The sequence below is a fragment of the Sciurus carolinensis genome, chromosome 16 (genome assembly GCF_902686445.1).
Source record: "Sciurus carolinensis chromosome 16, mSciCar1.2, whole genome shotgun sequence".
Classification (NCBI taxonomy): domain Eukaryota; kingdom Metazoa; phylum Chordata; class Mammalia; order Rodentia; family Sciuridae; genus Sciurus; species Sciurus carolinensis.
The window spans coordinates 65860974-65879687 of record NC_062228.1 but is presented as its reverse complement, the minus strand read 5'-3'; the positions used below and the strand labels follow the sequence as shown (position 1 = coordinate 65879687).

The 18714-nt window shown below is 50.4% G+C and overlaps 1 protein-coding gene across 2 annotated transcripts; it reads right to left on the bottom strand.

The window, feature by feature from the left end:
- Positions 1-695: 695 nt before the first annotated feature.
- On the bottom strand, positions 696-9384 carry Smim17 (small integral membrane protein 17). Of its 2 annotated transcripts, none has more exons than XM_047528408.1 (4): positions 9319-9384; positions 5904-6145; positions 4210-4286; positions 696-2475 (listed from the first exon to the last, which is right to left on the bottom strand). In XM_047528408.1, exons 2-4 carry the CDS (start codon positions 6070-6072, stop codon positions 2365-2367), a joined length of 357 nt encoding a protein of 118 aa, XP_047384364.1. In that variant the 5' UTR covers positions 6073-6145; positions 9319-9384; the 3' UTR covers positions 696-2364. The 2 variants fall into 2 exon arrangements, with proteins under 2 accessions (XP_047384364.1, XP_047384365.1); XM_047528409.1 differs by having other exon boundaries at positions 5922-6145.
- Positions 9385-18714: the final 9330 nt, after the last annotated feature.

Below are 18714 nucleotides of genomic sequence, written 5' to 3'. Positions count from 1 at the left end.
CCCGGGGCCACTAACCAGGGAACCGGGCTAACGTGGGGTTTGGGGCTAAAGTTGCCCCAAGCGGTGAGACCAGCGCAGGAGGCACGCGGGGGGCATGCTGCCCAGGGGCTGGAGCCTCTCTGCGGGGAGACCCGAGGTGAGACCAGCTCCTGGGAACAGGCGCCGTGCGCATGTGAGAAGCAGCTGGGAGGCTGGTTTGGCAGGGAGGAGGCCACAGAGAGGGAGCAGGGAAGCTGGCAGGAGCAGGACAGAGACCGGTGTGAGGACTGCCGCCGCAGGGGCTACTGGGAGACTGCAGGGATGAAATCGTGCCTAATGCCAGCATCTGGCTGTGGTGCGAAGGACCACTGGGCAGATGCTCAGCACCCAGCCCAGGGACCAGCACGTCTGCTGCGGCTTCCTCACGGTCCTGAGTCTCCACATCCACAGCCTCCGCCGACACCCGGCGCTGTGGCAGCCCACGGAGCGCCCAGGGGAAAGAAGATACACACGCACGCATGCACCATGCACACTACTCACACCACATGCAGCACACACATCACACAAACAACACACATCTCTCTCACACACACACACACACACACACACACACGATTTTTAAAAGAGCAGAATGATAAGAGCAACCAGCATTAGATGAGGATTAAGACAAGGGCTGAGTTGAAGACAAGCCTTCATATTTGATAGAAGACTCAGGGTCAGGTTTTAACTGACATTTATTGAGCGCCTACTGTATGCCTGGAACTGTGCTTGATGTATTACATTATTGCCCATTTAGCTAAGACAGCAGTGCTGGACTTATTTGCATTGATTTCACAGCTATTGAATACATAAAGCCAATATTATAAAAATATATTGATAAACAATGGTACTAACAGATTTTCCCACAATCTTATTAGTTTCTGACAGATGCAGTAGACCAAATCAAGTAACATGTGGATCTGAACAACACGACTGACAGCGCCTGGTCAGTTAGCAGACACTGGGAGTTCGGATCCCACAGACACAGGACACGTGTCCATCCTAAATGTTTCTGAAACTTGACAAAAATTGGACATGTCCTAGGCTACAATAACAGTTTTTTACAGTGTCTTGAAAGCACATATATTATAGGCCACATTCTCTGTTCACAGTGCAGTAAAACCAGAAACCAAACTATTTTAAGCAAAACATTAGCCAAATCACTGAGTTTCAAAGTGCTCTCTAGGAACACTAAGGGAAAAAAAAAACCTACATAAACATGAACATGAATCATCAAACTTTGAGATGCGGCCAAGGCTATATCCAGACGAACATTTATATTGTTAAATATTCTATTATTGCAAGAATAAAGAGAATATAGATTAAGTATTCAACTTAAAAGTTGAGATAAGAAATAAAAACAATAAAAATAAACACAATATATTTAAAAATGAAATGCAAATGAGAAATAATGGATATAAATAAATAATACTGACCCTTTGAAAAACAGTAATCAGTCTGTTAAAACTTTGACAAATCAATTACAAGTAAACCACAGAAGTTGAAAGGAAAATGGGGATAGAACACCACAAAGAGAAAGTTTCTGTTTAATTTTAAAATAGGATGCATAATTAAGGTAGCTCTCTGAAAAAGTCTATGGAATGAAAAACCCTGTAGGGGATAAAAGGCCACTGCAGATCATCAAAAGGAAGCCAAGATGCAGAAGCTCTGAATAAACGGACATCACAGGGGCACAGAGAAAGCCACCCAGGAGTGAGCTGACACCTCCCTCCATGGCTCAGGGACCTGCCTCCTCTACTGGTGGATTCTTCTCAACTGCCAAGAGCTTGAGACTTCTCAAACTGGAGAAGGTATTCAAAAGCACAAAAAAGAGCGAAACGGACTCAGGTCTTCCTGTGATGCAAGCTCGTCATGATGCCGAGACTTCATAAAGATAGCACCAATCTCACTTGTGAACAAGAGCCCCCACATAAAACACAGAAACAGAACTTAGTGTAGAAAGACTGGTGCACCACAGCCCTAAGAATGTACAGACCTGTGGTGTTAGGAAGTCACCAGAGTCCACAGACCTAAGCTGTTTTCACCTTCTCTGAAGTTAGCAGGAATCTTCTGATTGGTGACATTTTGCAATTAATTACAATTTCTCTTTCTCAGTGGTATACAAACTAAAATGTGTTTTACAATCAATGAAGTCTTAATTTCAATGAAATACAGTAATGCAAAACCTCATACCAAAAAGTTTTGTTTTGTTTTGTTTTTTAAATCATCTCAATGGATGTTTGAAAGGCATTTGATGATATTTAATACTCATTCCTGATTTTTAGCCTGGACACTTCCTTAAAATGACACAGGGTATCTAACTTAAAACAACAGCCACTGTTACAGCTAAATGTGAAACATCATGGGCATCCCTGTCAAAACCAGGAACAGAAACAGCACACACACCACCAGGACTATGGTCGTTTGCTGTGGAGCTTTTGACCACTCCACAAAGCCCTGAAACAGAAGAGAAGGAAGTGTGAACACCAGAAAGGAAGGGGCCACCACTTTCACTTGCAGGAAAATAGGATTATTTGATTGGAAAAGAAACAGTGCATCAATGGAGAAGCTGTTTGAAATTAAAACTGTACAGCAGAGTGACTAGATATAAGAAAAATATACAAAAAGAACACACCTATGCTCCATAGGAGGAAATTTCAGAATAATAGATGAAAATTTCAAAATGTCATTGGTATAGAAAGTCTTACAGGTTTAAAACACCACTTATACTCTGATTAGTTATTGTTGTTCATCTCTTATGCTGTCTGACTTATAAACCATACTTTATCATAATTATGCACATTCAGAAAAAAGCACAGCACATACAGGATTTGTACCCTTCAGGCACCACTGGGGGGTCTTAGGCATGCCCCCTTGGACCTGGGGAGACCTCTGAGGAATCCTCAGAGGTGAATCCTGCATGAAGTGGCTCCTAAAACCAGAACATCTCCAGCACCCCAAGTCCCCAGGTTCCCTCTCACCCTCTTCTTCCCTTAGACGTAACCATTGTCCTGCTTTCTAGTGTTGTGGATGCATACACCTGCTACAGCAACCTTCCCCAGGGAAAGTTTATGGGCACTAGCATTTCTTTTTTCTTTTAACCTCAGACACTTGGATAGAATTTACAAGTGTTGCACCTGCTTGTGTTTATAGAGAACCTGTCCATGCAGAAAGCTCAGCTGGGTCAGAACCAGGACCTGTCAATGAACCTTGAATTGATGAATGGATAAGTGAAAGACCTCACAGAGGCCTCTTCAAACAGCATGTCTAAATTGACCTTGTGTTCCTTCCAAGCCTGCTCCTTGATCTCCACAATGCTTTGAATGCGTCCTCCCAAATGACCACAGTGGTCTACAAGACCCTGTGTCATCCACCCCGTTGTTCCATGGTCTCACCTGCTATGGCCCTCCACTCCTCTCCAGCCTCATGACCCCTGTGCTACTTGCCTCTCAAGTGTGTGGGGGTAGGTGGGTTGGAGAGATGGATGGATGGTATGTAGTTAAAAGGGTAGATGAGAATGCATGTAGCTAACTGGATGCATGGGATGAGATGGGAACATAAGTGAGTAGGGCATTAAGGACAGGCAGATGAGTGAGTGAGCATATGAATGATTGGTGGGTGTTCAATGGGGAGATGGAGGAGTGGATGGGCAGTGGATGGACTGATGAATAGAGAGGTAGAAGGTAAGCAGAAGGGAGAGTGGATGCACAGATAAGTGAACAGATAGGTGTGGTGGTCGAATGGACCGATGGTTGTAACAGGGATATGGATGAGTAGGTGGATATAGCAGTGGGCAGATGGATGAATTGTTGGTGGATGTTTGAGAGGTGGGTGGATGGATGGCTAGATGGATGGGTGGATGGGTGGATGGATGAATGGGTGGGTGGGTGGATGGGTGGATAGATAGGTGGATGGATGAATGGAAGGATGGATGAATAGGTAAATGGATGGATGGATGGATGGATGGATGGATGGATGGATGGGTTTATGAGTACAGGGATGGAGGGCATGTGTGGATGAAGTCACTTTGTGTCTGACCACCATAAGAATGTGTGCTTTGTCCCACAAGACACTTCTTGGAAATTCCATGGGGCATGGAAATTCCAGGTTAAAGAAGTAAGCATGACAGCCCACTGAGATCTTCAGGGTGAGATATTTGTGGGAAAGAAGAGAAGCCCCCCTTCCACCTACCTGGGAGTCCTCTGACTCATCATCTTCCTCCACTGAGCTCCAGTCCTGGGAAAGTCCAGTCTCTTGAGAAGACAAGTCTGGATGGGGGCAGGAGTAGAGAAGAAAGGAGCCACGAGTGAGAGTGCCCAGGCCACCTGAGGTGGGTCCCTCTCACTCTGCCTACTGGAATCTTATCCTTCTCTGCTGACCTCCTGCCACCTGCACTGGCCGGTGTAGTTCAGGTAGACAGGATGTGAGCATTCTGACCCTACAACCACTGGTCTTATACTGGCTCACCTGATGTGCTCTTCCCCCTGAGCCTCTGTTCCTTCACCTGTCCAGCATGTAAGAGTTGCTTCTCTATGGGCCTGCATCGAAAACTGAGTGAGAGAGCAGAATGAAAAGCCAGGGGATTATGTAGGATGACCGGTCCATGAAAACAGCCTCCTGGAGAAATCTTCCCCCAGGGTGCCTCAGTGTCCTCATCCCTAAGCTGAATAGTCCCGGGAAGACTGGCATTTCCTGCCAGTCACGACCCACCAGGGCCCAAGCCTCCTCCTCCCTGCCACACCTCACCTCCATCTGGTCCCTGCAGGACAGCGCAGCCCCTCTGCAGTGGGCTGTCTTTCAGATGACCCCGTCTTAGCAAATGGCAAGCTGTCCTGCTGTTTTGGTCAAAAGCTCAAGGGCCACCCTTGGTCTCTCTCTTCTCCTCCCTTCCCCACGACTCCAGCAGGGGCCAATCCTCCCTCTCAGACATGGGCCGCGTCTCCACTCCTCTCCTCTCTCCCTCGTGGCTCGGAGCCCGCAGCTCCCACACTCAGGCAGGCTTCTCACCCTGGGCACCGCCACATGTGGGCTGCGTAATTCTTGGTGGCCAGGGTCCCAGCTGAGTGAGCCCCACAGGTCTAGCAGAATAGGTTGGACTTCTACCCATGAGATGGCAGCAGATGTCCCCCAAGAAAGCCAGGGGAAGGGTCATTTAAAATCCAGCCCAGCTGAGAACACTGAGTCAGAGGAACCTTTCTAGAATGGGGACGAAGTCATCCTCTCCTGACCTGCAGCGTTTCCACGTCTTCCGTCATACATGCATGGACGGCAAGGTGCCTGCCGTGGCCTGCCTGGTCTCCCCTCTCCTGCCTCTGGGTGGGTGGCAGTGGGTTGCTGTGGCTGCCCACAGTGCTGCCCCAGCTCCTGCAATGATGGACTCAAGCCACTTTCCATGGACCATCCCATTGGTCATCTGTGAGGCTTGGCACCACCACACAGACCTCCCTCTGGTTTCCTAACTGGTCACTCTGGTCTCCCCCAGAATCTAAGCCCTGGTCAGCCCTCTCACTGGATCTGCACCCCTACACAGTGCCTGGCATACAGCAGGTGCTCGTGGGAAATTTGTGCCCCAAGTTGTCCCGGCTTTTGGCCTCTCCCTGTGTCAGCCCCTGGCAGCGCCCTGCTTTGCTGATTCTGGGCTTGACCCTGCGGCTCATCCTGGCCAACGGCAGAGGAGTAGTGGCTGGGTTTCCAGCACAGCTGAGAGCACTACCTCTCCTGCTGCTCCTGAGCAGGCTGTGTGCGCCCGGGGAAGGACGGCTGGCCTGCTGGAGACACGTGACCCATCCCCACCCAGCTAGCCAGCCAATAGCCAGCTAGGAGTGAGGGTGCCTCTCCCCAGCTCTGCCAACGCTCCTGCCTGCCTCCCACGGACCCTCCCTCACCTCTCTCATCACTCTCACCGCCGGAGGCCCCGACCTCCACCGCCGCCCAGTCCTTGGCGATGGTGGGCTGGGGGGACCTCTCCCAGGCCCTGCTCTCCCAAGGCAGCAGCGCCGAGGCCCTCTCGGGCTCCAGCAGCCCCTGCGTCTGCTCAGGCCTGAGGCTCTGCATCTCCCCAGGAGGACGTGGAGCTTCTGGGGCCGGCTTCTCCTCCCGTCCCGGCACAGGATTCGAGACCTGAGGACTGACAGATGTTGGGCCATTCAGTGCGCAGTCAGGAAGTGCAGGTGGGGCCAGGCCCCGCACCGCTGTGCCATTCACGCCCCAGCGGGAAGAGAGAGGCCAGGGCAACAGCACACAGTGCCAGGGGCATGGTGGGGCGTGCTTGGAGGGACCGAGGGGCGGCAGGGAGGATCCGCACCCCGAGCACAGTCGCAGGTCTTCAGAAGACAGTCCCCCTGGGGTCCCTGCCTGGCTCCTGGTTTGTCCCCAGGGCCCGTGTGTGGGAGACATGGCCAGCATGGTGATGGTAAGAGGCGGGGCCTAGAGGGAGGCCTCAGGTCACCAACGCCGTCCTCGAGCGGCAGCACGAGGCACTCCGGCCACCCCGGTCAGTTTCCAGAGCAAGCCCGCCCTGCAGCCTCTCTGGCTGCCTGTCTGCTGGTGTGGCCTCTCCCACCAGGTGCCGTGGGCGTCACACGGTAAGGTGGTCCCCGCCAGGGCAGACCAGTCGTGCGCTTTCCATTTTCCAAAACTGTGGGGTGAATAAACCGCTTTTCTTTGTAAGCACCCTGTCTCGGCATTCTCGATGGCAAAGGAAAATGGACAAGCGTGATGCGCTGTCACCAGGAGAAGGACCCTGGCCCTCCCGGCGGCCTGCGGCCCCAACTTTCTCCTTTGTCATCACAGAACAACCAATTTGCCAGGTAGGGGTTTAAAGTCTGTCATCAAAGAGACGATTTTAATATTCTCATTCTATATGCCATTAACCTGCATCAACAACTAAGACATTTTTAAAAGAGAAAATCATGTAAATTTTATGAAAACTGGAGATTTGATGATACCAAGGAACTGTCGCTGATTTTGCTGAACGTGAGGACAGCATGACTGACACGTGAGGTGTGGTCCACCTCGTTTCCATGGAGATGCTCTTGCGTATGCAGGGGTGAATTGGTGTGAGGGCTGAGATTTGCTCTGATGCTCATGCGAAGACGGGAAGACCAACACCACAGGTCTCACTGACGTGTGGAGGCAGAAGAGAGTTCCAGGGCCAGCGGGTGGGGCAGGAGGGAGGTCCACTCACCACACACTTGCTGCTGCCCTGGGACAGGTCACGCCCACCCTGCAGGCTTCGGTTTTCGCCAGTGTGAAGTAGGAGGGTAAAACTATGGCCACTGACTCAGAGGCGCCGAGCTTCCTACCCAGACAGAGGCGATCTCTGCACAGACTCTGGAGGATGCAGGAACCCTGCCTGTCCTTCAAGGCTGAGTGTGAGCACCACCTCCGTGGGACCCTGCAAATATTTGCCACCCATGGGTGTCCAGCGGACATGCCTTCTCCAGCCATTTCTCAGCCAGAACTTTGCACCAGAGCCCTGCAGAGTGCTGGACACTGAAGACACGTCTGAGGCCCTCAATAGCTCCGTCCTTCTGAAGGACAGCAGACAGGGTCAAACCCAGCAGACGCTGTGGGGAGCCGGCAGTCAGAACCTGCCGGTAAGGGTCCAGACCAAATGCAGGCAGGGGTCTGGCGGTAACACGAGTGAGACAGGTGCGCCAGCAGGACAGGGCTCTGACCCGCCTTCAGGCCACTCCTCTGAAGGTGGAGGTGAAATGCAGACCCGGACAACGCTGTCACTGCAAGGCAGGCAAACGCACTCACGTGTGGCATGGAGAGGGACATCAGGAGTCGGGGATCCCGGCAAAGAGAGCCATGCCCAGCTGGAAGAAGCTGCCCTGGGAAACCCAGCAGATCTGGGGCTGGGCTTCCCTCCTTCTGGCTCCTCAAGAGAGGGACGGAAGCCCATTTTTCACAGAAGATGCCTTCTTCTGCATTCTACCTTACTTTTGTGGTGCAGGGGACTGGCCCCAGGGGCACTCTGCCTCTGAGCCACGCCCCGAGCCCTTTCCGCTGTTTATTTTGAGAAAGTCTCACTCAGTTGCCGAGGTGGGCCTTGGACCTGCCATCCTCAGCCTCAGCTTCCCTAGTTGCTGGGACTAAAGGTGGCCCCGCTGTGCCCCACCTCCTCTGCATTTTAGATGGTACCTTGACTATTTCAGGTGTTTAAGAAGAAGATACTCATGAGCCACACAGCACAGGTATAAAGCTGAGCTAGCTCTGGGTGGCCATTTGCAACCTCAGTGAGGACTGCGGTGTAAGTGCCAGACCAGGAAGGCTGAGGCTGTCACCATGGACTTTGCTCAAGAAAAAGAAAAAAAAAAAAAAAAAAAAAAGGAAATTATACATATACGCCTTGATGGAAAAGAGCGTGAGGGAACGCGCTCTCCCAGGAAGTGCCGTTTTAATGTGAAACATGGCTAATCATGGGAGGAGGCCCAGGAAGAGGAGAACCGCAGGTAGGAGGGGTGACACCCAGAGAAGACGGGTCAAGGTCAGAAGAAACTGACTGGCAGTGGATGGGGTGGGGAGCAGAGGGAGGCGCGCAGGGACCCACATCTCACAGCCTCAATGTTCTCGGGTCCTTGGCTGAGGCGCAAAGCAAACCCACGACAACACTAGTAATACCAATGCTGGCGACCACGTTTGCCGGAGCACTCTGGGTGCAGATCCTGCCCAGCGCCCAACGCTGGCGCGTTCTCCCTCTCGGGTACTGGTACGGTTCCATTGCACAGACGGGAGGGCCCTCCATCTAGCCACACGGCTCAGGAGAGTTGGGGCGGGGATCCTGCGCCTGTGAGACTTCACAGTCGTGCTCCTGACCATTGCAGAGTGGCACACACGTGCCGAGACAGACAGCACACACACGCGCAGGTGCACAGGCGGGCGTGCTTGCAGATGGAGAGGGCCAAACACACAGTCGCCGGGACCCCGCGAGACAAGCGCGCACGTGCGCACACCGCGGGGGCGCTCAGGCTCCCGAATGCACGCTAGGTACTGGGTCCCTTCTCCCCTCTTGCGGGGAGGCTGAAATTCACGAGCAATCCACAGGCGGGTGGGCAGACCCGGGTTAGCAGAGAAAGGGACCCCACCTGGACAGAAGCCGCCAGCCCCCTCCCACTGGATGGCCTGAGACCCTCCCTCTCCCATCCCTGGAGCCGCTGGGCCCCTCTCCCCCGCCCCACACGCATACACACTCTCGCACGGTCACACCCGCGCACGCCTCCCTGGATCACTGCCCACGCCCCCCGCCCGTTCTCCCTCCCCTTTCCCGCCGGTGGGGTCCCTCTAAGGACTCACCCTCCCCAACCAGACCCTGTCCGGGCACTGCAGAGCCGGCGCTGCGCTGACTGCGGCTGCGCAGACGCGGAGGCTGCGGTGGGAGGTGGGAGGTGGGAGGTGGGAGGTGGGAGGTGGGAGGTAGGGGAGAGGGGAGGGAAAGCGGCCTCCTCCCGCCCCTAACCCCAGGAGCCTGCACCTGGAAGGACGTGGAGGAGGATGGGGACGACGAGGACCCTGTGCCCGCTGTGTGGTCGTGGGAGGGGGAGGAACTGTGCAGGCCTGAGGGTCCTGCCAAAATGGATGAGCCGTCCATCCCCAGCTGATGGGCACGTAGGTTATGTCGTGTTCCCTGCTGCAGTCGCCACTAAGGCCAAAAGCTTTGCACACGCTCCTTTGTGGTTTTCTACTTTACACAGCGCGCGGGCGCCCAGAGAACAAGACCAGCCTGCCTGGGGTCAGGGACTGGTTTTGCCACTTGCCACTAGAATGTCCTGCCTTCCGTGCCTCAACTTACCATTCTGTAAAGTGGGGGAAGTTATGGTCACCATCCCCCAAGACTACTGTGGAGGTAAAAACATGAGTTCCCCACACACACAGTTCTCCCAACAGGGCTGCTACTGTTACTTTCACCACCATCGCTACCAGGCTTCCACAATGCAGTGACCATGGCCCCACGGCTCTCAGGGAAGCTACATCGCATTTCTTAACATTTAACATAGGCGTGGTGGGGAGCAGGCAGAGCAGTTTTGCTTGGAAATCTTATTTTCATTTCCAGGATTACTAACAACGTGAAGCGAATCAAGCTGTGTGTTGACCAGGTTTACTTTTTCTCCTGAGTCACCTTTTGGTCTCCTTGTTGGTTTATGCAGTGGCTTCAGTTCATCTTTCTACAGTCTAGATATTAACCCTTTGCCTGTCAGTCTATCTGTGGTGAATACTGACCCTCACCCTGTTCCTTATCTTCTTATCGTATCTACACATTGCTGGAAGTTTAGAATTTTGAAAAAAAAATCCAATTTGCCTTTTGCTTTTACGGTATTATTTAAAATATCCTTCTTCCCCCTGATCTTACAAACACACTTTTTGTGTGTGATATCACACCTTACTGTCTTGTATATGCTCAGTTACTTGAACCTTCTGGAAATCTGCTGAATGGTGTGAAGTAAGGATTTACTTTTCTTTACCAAATGGATAGATGATTGAATTTCATTGGTACTCTAGAAAGCCATCAAATCCTTTGTCATTCATACAGCAGATATTGCCAGCAAAGGCCTCTTTCATACATTATGCCACTTAATTCCAACAGCCCCAAGTGGTAGGTATCATTGTCCCCATTTTACAGAGAAGGAACAGGGCACAAAGGAATTGAGTAATTTGTCCAGAGGACACAGAGTGAAAAAGTGGAGGACTGAGGTTGAATTTCTCAAGTTTCCATATATGTCACAGGATTGCCTGGAGAATATTCCTTTGGAGGGGTCTTTGTGGGTGGGTTTCTAGCTCTTCCCAGGGTGGTCCGGAGTGTGAAGAGGGAGAGATGAGTTAGAGTAATGCTTCCTCAACCTTCAGCACTTCCTTTGCTGACATGGAAGGCAAGGGCCAGGGAGCTGCCCAGCCTTGCCCTGGCCAGGGAGGCTGCATGACCAGGGAGCCATGAGGGTCCCCCTGGGCCTCCAGAACACAGATCCAGGTGCACACAAGCATGTGACTCTGGGCAGTGTGTTAATTGGGTCTCAGCTTCCTCACCTGCAAAATGGAGACAGTGATAGTTCCTACCTGAAATGTTATCATGAATGTCATGAGTTAGAGACTGCACCTCACATATATTGAGTGCTCGTGACAAACATCCCTAGTATTATTGCAATCACTGAACACCAGGTCCTCAGCAAGGGGGTTCTGGGTTTGATCCTTATACTCCTTACAATAAAGTCCCAGAGGAAAGAATGCTACTGAATGACATCCTAGGGTATTATTGCTTTCTGAAGGAAAAGAAGTGAAGTGTGTACTCTGGAATCCCACTCCACTACTTCAGTGCTTCTCAAACCTGTCTTCATGCACCCTCCTTGTCTCCTGCCTCCTGGATACCACCTTCATGACTGCCCTGATTCCCACAACATCTGTGGTACTACCGACCTCATACTTTTATTTTAAATTTCCCTCTGAGGCCTGGGGGTTTCGAACCGCGGCCCTTGCGCACGCTAGGTGAGTGCTCTCTAAAACAAGCTATTTCTTCAGCTCCATCGTACTTTTATTTTAAATGAACTCATTTCCTGAGACCTTTTTAGAACTGCCTTTAAGAGGAAATGTCACAGCAGTCCTCTACATGGAAAGGCAATCGATCTCGTGTGTCAAAACCTGAAGTGGAAATAAAATCCAGATGGAAAAGCCATGGCTGGAAGCCCCTGCTCCATGCAGTAGAAGGAGCTAGCCGTGGTCCCTGTCCTCCAGCCCCTCTGCAGCATGCTGCATCTTCACCCCGCCACCGCCTCATGCAGTTCCAGGGCTGGTGTCAAGCTGGCATGTCCCTGGGCCTCTCCATTTGCTGATTTGTTCCTGTCACTTCACTGCAGAAAGTCACTGCTGCCAGTATGCCAATATAGGGATGCCCGTGAGTCGTGCCAGGGAATCATCAAATCCAGGGGTGGTCTTGGGGACCCCAACACGACCCTCAAGGCCTGGACCATGACTCTGCAGGACAAGAGTGCTGTTGACACCTTTTGGGGCTCCGTGACTAGCTGGGAAGACAGATTAATGCAGACTGGAAACTCATTCACTCACTCATTCATTTGTTCATTCAACAGGTATTAAAAAACTGGCAGATGCTGTTCTGGGTGACCAAGAAAGCCAATGTCTATGCCCAGTGGAACCTTCGTCTGATGAGGGAAGCAGACAACAGACAAGGGAGGGCATGAGTGTAAAACAAAATGCAGTTTGTGCTAAGTTCCACGTGATGCATGAAAGAGGTCAATGTGGTAGTGACTACAAGGCCCTTTTAGAAGAGATGACATTTTGACCTGAGACCTGAAGGCAGGGAGGAGCCAGTTAGGCACGAATCCATGGCAGAGAACATCAGTTTCAAAAAAACGAAAGAGGCCAGGGTAGACAGAAGTCGGGCAAGGGAGGGGGATGGGATGCAGGTTCGAGGGGAGGCCAGGGTCCTGTAAGCATAGGAAGGCCTTTGCATTTGGCAGTGGATGCACCGGGAAGCAACAGCAGTGTACGAGGAGTGGAGTGATAACCCTGACTTGCATTTTGAAAAGCCAACTGGACCTGCTGTGGGGAGTGGGGATTGCTGGAAAGAGGTAGGAGATTCCTACAAAGAATGAGGTGGCCAGGAGTCCAGTAGCAGTGGGGCTGAGAGCCGAGGGCAGATGCTGGATGCAGTCTACCCGCCTGGTGGATGGGTGTGCAGCGTGAGAGGAAGGGAGGAGCCAAGAAAGGCAAGTGAGCTCCCGCGGTTCACCCAGTAGGATCAAGGGTTTTGCAGGGAAAATTACGAGTTCCCTTTTGGGCGTGTTGCGTGTTGGGATACCTGCGCCTCTAGGCGTAGCCCAGGAAGGCCTGAATGACGCGAACGCGCTACCCAGATTCTAGGGGTGGGTTTGGGGAGTGGGCTCCAAGCAGCTCCTAAGGACAATACATCTTGCACAGGCGGTGGCGGAATACGCCTGCGACTGTCCGCGGTGCTGAAGGAGCGGACTCGTGGAGCTGTCCGCGGTGCTGAACCGTCGTGGCGTGCGCTGTCTGCGGTGCTGAATCCCTGCATGCTCTGGCTGGAGAGGACGCCCCGCCCCCACACACTTCCGCCTGGGAAAAACCCTGCTGTTGCCTGGAAACAGCTCTCTGGGAACCTTGCAGAGCGTGGGATGAAAGCGACTGAGGAAAAAAGCTGCACAGTCCTTTTCAAGAGGCAATTTTGGCCCTTAGGAGAGTAGTGCCTGGCTACAAGTTCATTCAAATTGTTAACACGAAATCTCCAAAACAGCCATGGGGGCGGGTGAGGAGGATTTGCCAAACATCTAGTGAGGAAAAGATGTGTCCAGGTTTCAGGGGAAGCAGGGAAGGGGCGGAGTGGGCTTTGTGCACACGTGATTGGCAAGGCACTAGCTTTCACGTTGCAAGGTGGTGTCACAAGAGGAACAGGATTGGCAATTTGTAGAAATGCAGCATGACTAGATTTTATTAGAAAATTTTTAAATCACTAGCTTTGGGCGGCAGCTTTTGAAATGATGAGATGTGCAATTTCAAAATTCCTCAAAAGTCCACATTTTTAAATAGAGCCAACTATGCACATTGTAAGCTGTGCTTGTTATTTTAGCATCACTTTAGCTGGCGAATAGACATTCCCACCACCCTTTGCTATGATTAGTCTTGAATTATGTGGGTTCCAAATTGTGCAGCTCTTCAAGAATGAGTTCCTGGCACAAAATCCACCCACACATTGCTTGAATGAATGAACAAGTTTGTTCTTTACAAAAATATCATCACTGGGAAGTTTACAGCTTCCCACATCATTCAAAAGACAAGAATTCACAAAGCACCACTATGTGCTGGTGAATTCAGGGAGTACCCAGATCTGGTTCCAAGCCACTTTAATACCCGCTCATGCCATATCTCATCCAGTGGATTGGCTACCCCAACTCTCAAAAGAAACTGGAGCTCATCACATTATATATTTTTGCTTGCTTATTGCCTGCCTTACCTTCTAGAATTTAGACTCTGTGGTTTAAGCACTATGTTTTTAATTCTCCCTGAGCATCCAGCACCTGCAACCTTTCTTAGCACATCTCTGATGCTCCACGGATGTTGTTTTGAAGGGCTGAACAAATGAAAGGTGACCCTTGTGGATGTATGTAATCCAAATGTCTTAATCTTGGTAAATCACTAAACTAAAAAGAAAATGACCCCAACCAGACCCATTGGTTGACTGGACACACAGCTCATGATCTGGCCATTGAGACACCCAGGATCGTGGAAGCCCTGGTGAACAAGACTCTGCCCTGAGATGGCTTCACAGGCAGGATCTCTGGTCCACCCCTCTGTCCATTTGCTATGGCTCAGAAGGCAGTGTCCTGGGGCACCCAGTAGGGAATCCTTTAGTGTGTGTCATCCCACAGGAAAAGAGTCTGCTTCATTGTGAAACAACTTCAGGGGATTAACCACCCTGTGTGGACACATCTCCTTCAGGGGCCATTCTCAAACTGGCTGACATCTATGTTATTTCCAAAGAGCAGTCATTCAGGGCCCTTAGATCCCCAGGAGGGGCCCAAATTCATACTGTAAACAGTGTAGCCAGGATTTAACCAGGGCAATCTGTCCCCAAAGACTTTTTGTTCCACCTACACTGAAGGAAGAGAAAAGGATGAGCACATTGGGAAACTTGGGAGCCACAGGGCAGTGAGCTGCCATGCTGGCTGGAGAGAGGCGTCCTCCAACCCAGCCCAGACTCTCCTGCACACCTACTCAGAAAGGTCAGGGTTAGCCAGACGTGGTGGTGCCCACCTGTAATCTCAGCAACTCAGGAGGCTGAGGCGGGAGGAACTTGCTGAGGCAAGTTCAAGGACAGCCTGGGCAAGTTAGCAAGACTCTCTCAAAATAAAAATTTAACAAGGGGCTGGGGTGAGGCTGATAGAACGCTTGCCTAGCAAGCCATGTGCCAGGCCCTGCCTTCCATCCCGGCAGAGGGGAATGGTGGGATCAGCATCCCCAAGAGTACCATTACGAGCCAAGTCACACAGGTAGCTTTGTGTTTCCCCAAGACCCCATTAATCTGGTAATGCTGTTACCCTACTTTCACAGAACAAAACAAATCTTTGCAGAACTATAGATCCAGAAAGGTCTCCAAGACACATCTTGTGGGAGAAGGCAAGTTACAGAACTGCAGATGTAATCTGATGTCATTTGTAAGAAAACCCATCAGCACATAAAATCTAGTCAGATATTTTCTATGGGTGCCCAGAAATGTATGCAAAAACTTGCCAAACTAAAAACACATATTTTAAAAGGAAAAAACTCATAACATCTCCAAGTTCACCAACATTACATGTGTCTTCACAATTAAAAATAAAAGGGTAATTTCATCAAATGTTTGCATGTCCAGGGGGCTTGTGACACCCTCAGGTCTCAGCGTGGCAGGCTCAGGGCTAACTCACCTCACGAAGAGTCCCACCTTCAGGAAGTGCTCATGCTTTGTTCTTTGGAGACCAGGACTAGATAGGGTGGCTCTGTGACTTCAGGTTAAACTCGGGATGCGACCTAGATTCTCTTCCTGACGATGGCATGCCTTGAAGAGACGGTTGTGTTTCCACATGTGTTCACTGCTTACCCAGTGCATGTTTAACTCTTACAAAGAAAAAGGAAGGCAACCCAAACACATGAGAAACTGTCAGACATTTCAAAGTGAGAGATCCTGAAATATTAGAAACCTGATAGCATTAAGGAAATTAACTTAGTCGTCACTACTGGCCCAACATCAGTGCTTGGCTCACAGTAAGCCGCTGACACACTGGGCGCTGACACATGAGATGGGCAACACTCCTGGGCCACTCCACAGCCGAGGCTGCTACATTTCCACTCTCAGGAGAGCCATCACACCTGTCCCGCGGGGCACACAGGGATGCAGTCATAAAGCCAGGCCACTCCCCACCTGCACAACCAACCCCAGCAGCGGCCACCCACCAGACAGGCGGATGAAGTGTGGGCGGCCGGAAATCCCCTTATCAATGCACTTTTGACAAGGAAAGTGCATTTACTTAACTCTCAAGAAGTAAAATAATAATTTTGAAGATAGTGGGAGAAATGAAGCCTGCCCTCCCAGAGGCAAGAATGAAAGGGCATTCTCCCCCTAATTCCCAATGCCTGGCACACACCATGCAGCCATATTACCCATGGGGGGCAGGATGGCAGAGTCAGGATTCAAACCAGAGACTGGGAGCTCTGACATCTGCCCTGGCTCGCCTTCTGCTCCATAGGGCAGACGCCTCAGGAGGGCTTTTCAACACCAGGAGGCACACCTCCCCTTCCGGTCTCACCCCCAGACCTGAGCTCCCCAGGGAGCAGAACTTTGTGATGACAGTGTTATGCTCCCCTTCGCCCCGGGTCTCTGCAGAAGCCCTCTTCTCCCAGACAGGGCCCTGCTCCATTTATGGGCTGCCAACCTGCATTCGCTCTGCCTTTTCCTGAGAAGCATGCTTGCTATGGAAATCTGGAAATCTGGATCATGCCAGTGGATCTGGACCACCAGCAGGAGGAAATCTGTCCTGCCATTGATTATTGATTCTCATTTGCTGGCCCGCTGGGATCAAATGTGGGGGGTTGTCTGTGTGTGCACACACGCTGCATGCATCCCACGTCTCATGGAGGATTCAAAAGAAACGGATCCTCAGACTGGTACAGCGGTGCGTGCCTGCAATCCCAGAAACTCAGGAGGCTGAGGTGGATGGCAAGTTCAAGGCCAGCCTCAGCAACTGAGGGAGACTCTGACTCAAAATAAAAACAGAATGAATTTGGGATGTAGCTCAGTCAGAGAGCACCCCAGGCTCAAGCCCCAGAACCACAAAAGAGAGAGAGAGGGAAAGAGGAAGAACAGAGGAGAAGGAAAGAAACTAATTCTCATAATCCAATTCCCAGGGGTTTTGGAAGAGAAGATGGGGACAACTTGCTTTTTTGTCATTTATCTGATCCTTTTGAGTTTTGTATCAAATCAGGTCTTAACTGAATGATAAAGAAAGTGGAAAATTAGGTACACTTTAAAAAGGATTGGGGCAAAATAAATGAACACCCTGTAGCCAGGAAACCTGGGCGAGTACATTGGATATGTGTGCAAGTGATATATTGTGACTTGAAAATTCTTTCTAAAATCAAAGTAACATACCCACATGCATCTTGAGAATCTAAATCATTCCGAGTGGTGAATACATGGGAGGTGAGTCATTCTCTACGCCATCCTGAACTCTTAAAATACCTTGCTCCTAACTTTTTTGATTTTTTATTGTGGCAAAACACACCCAGCACTTTTCAAGTGCACAGCTCGGGATGCTGGTCCTTCACACTGTTGTACGACCAACCTGCCACGCGTCCCGGGATTCTCTGCACCCACCAAGCACTGACTCCCTGCCCTGTCCCCCCATGCCCAGGGACCAGCCACCCCACTTGTCTCTGAGTCCGATGCCTCTGGGCGCCTCCGGTAAGGGTAGCCGCAGTTTCGCCATCTGTGACTGGTTTATTTCACTTGGCACAATGTCCAAGGTCCACCCTTGCTGTGGCAGGGGTCAGGATTTCCTTCATTTTAAGGCTGACCAACATTCTGTGTGCCCACTCACCCATCAATGGACACTTGGGTTGCTTATATTTTTTACCTATTGTAAATAATGTTGCTATGAACAAAAGTGGACTAATATTTGGGACCCTGCTTTCCATTGTTTTGGGTATACATTCACAAGTTCAATTGCTGGGTCATATTGTAATTCTTCTTTAAATTTTCTGAGGAATCACTATCCTGATAGGAATATATAATGGCTGTACTGCTTTCTATCTCCACTAGTAGCACACCAGAGTTCAATTTCTCCCCAACTTCACCAACACTTTTTTTTTTTAAATTTTTTGTAGTTTTAGATGGACGGCATGCCTTTGATTGCTTTTAATGCGGTGCTAAGGATCGAACCCAGTGCCTCACACTTGCTAGGCAAGTGCTCTGCCCCTGAGCTTCTGCCCAGCCCCCAATACTTACTTTGTTACAGATGTTGGTATCTTAATAGTAGCCATCCTGGGGGGTGCGAGGCGTCTCACTGTCATTTTGGCTTGCTACTCCCTAATGATTAATGACGCTAAGCATCTTTTCATGTGCTTATTGACCACTTGTGCATCTTCTTTGGAGAAATGTGTATCCAAGACGTGGGTCTGGTTTTGAATTGCAGTGTTTGCTTTTGTTGTTGAGTGCTAGTAGTTCTTTATATATTCTGGATATTAATCCCTTATCAGAGGTATGATTTGCAAACTTCATCATTTCCTTTTAAAAGACATGAGTAAAGTCCCAGTTTCAGGTAAGATAGAATAAGAATGCTGTGCTCTCTCTCCCACTAGATGCAGCCCTGAAATCTAAGCAGAGCATTTTTCCAGAGGAAGAAACAGGGGTTCATAGAGGTGGATGACTGCCCAGGGTCGTGTCCTTAGTGTGTGGCCTGGCTGGTGTGTGACCAGGTCTCTCTTGCTTCACAGACCAGTTTTTTCCTGTTACCAGCTCCCCCTTTCTTCAGTAAGAATATCAAATTTTAAATAATATACTTTCACTAATGACACTCTAAATTTTTGTTTCAGTACTTCTGTTTCTTACCCTCCAAAAACATTATTTTTCCTGACTTAAAAAGAATGATAGATGTTTAAGCCAAACACAACGGCAAACCTTATTTGGGACCCATT

Coding starts and splice junctions, on each gene's coding strand:
- Smim17 (XM_047528408.1), bottom strand. CDS start 6,072: ATGCAGAGCCTCAGGCCTGAGCAGACGCAGGGGCTGCTGGAGCCCGAG. Junction 4,287..5,903: donor CGGTGAGAGTGATGAGAGAG/GTGAGGGAGGGT, acceptor GCCCCCATCCAG/ACTTGTCTTCTCAAGAGACT. Junction 2,476..4,209: donor ATGAGTCAGAGGACTCCCAG/GTAGGTGGAAGG, acceptor CTTCTGTTTCAG/GGCTTTGTGGAGTGGTCAAA.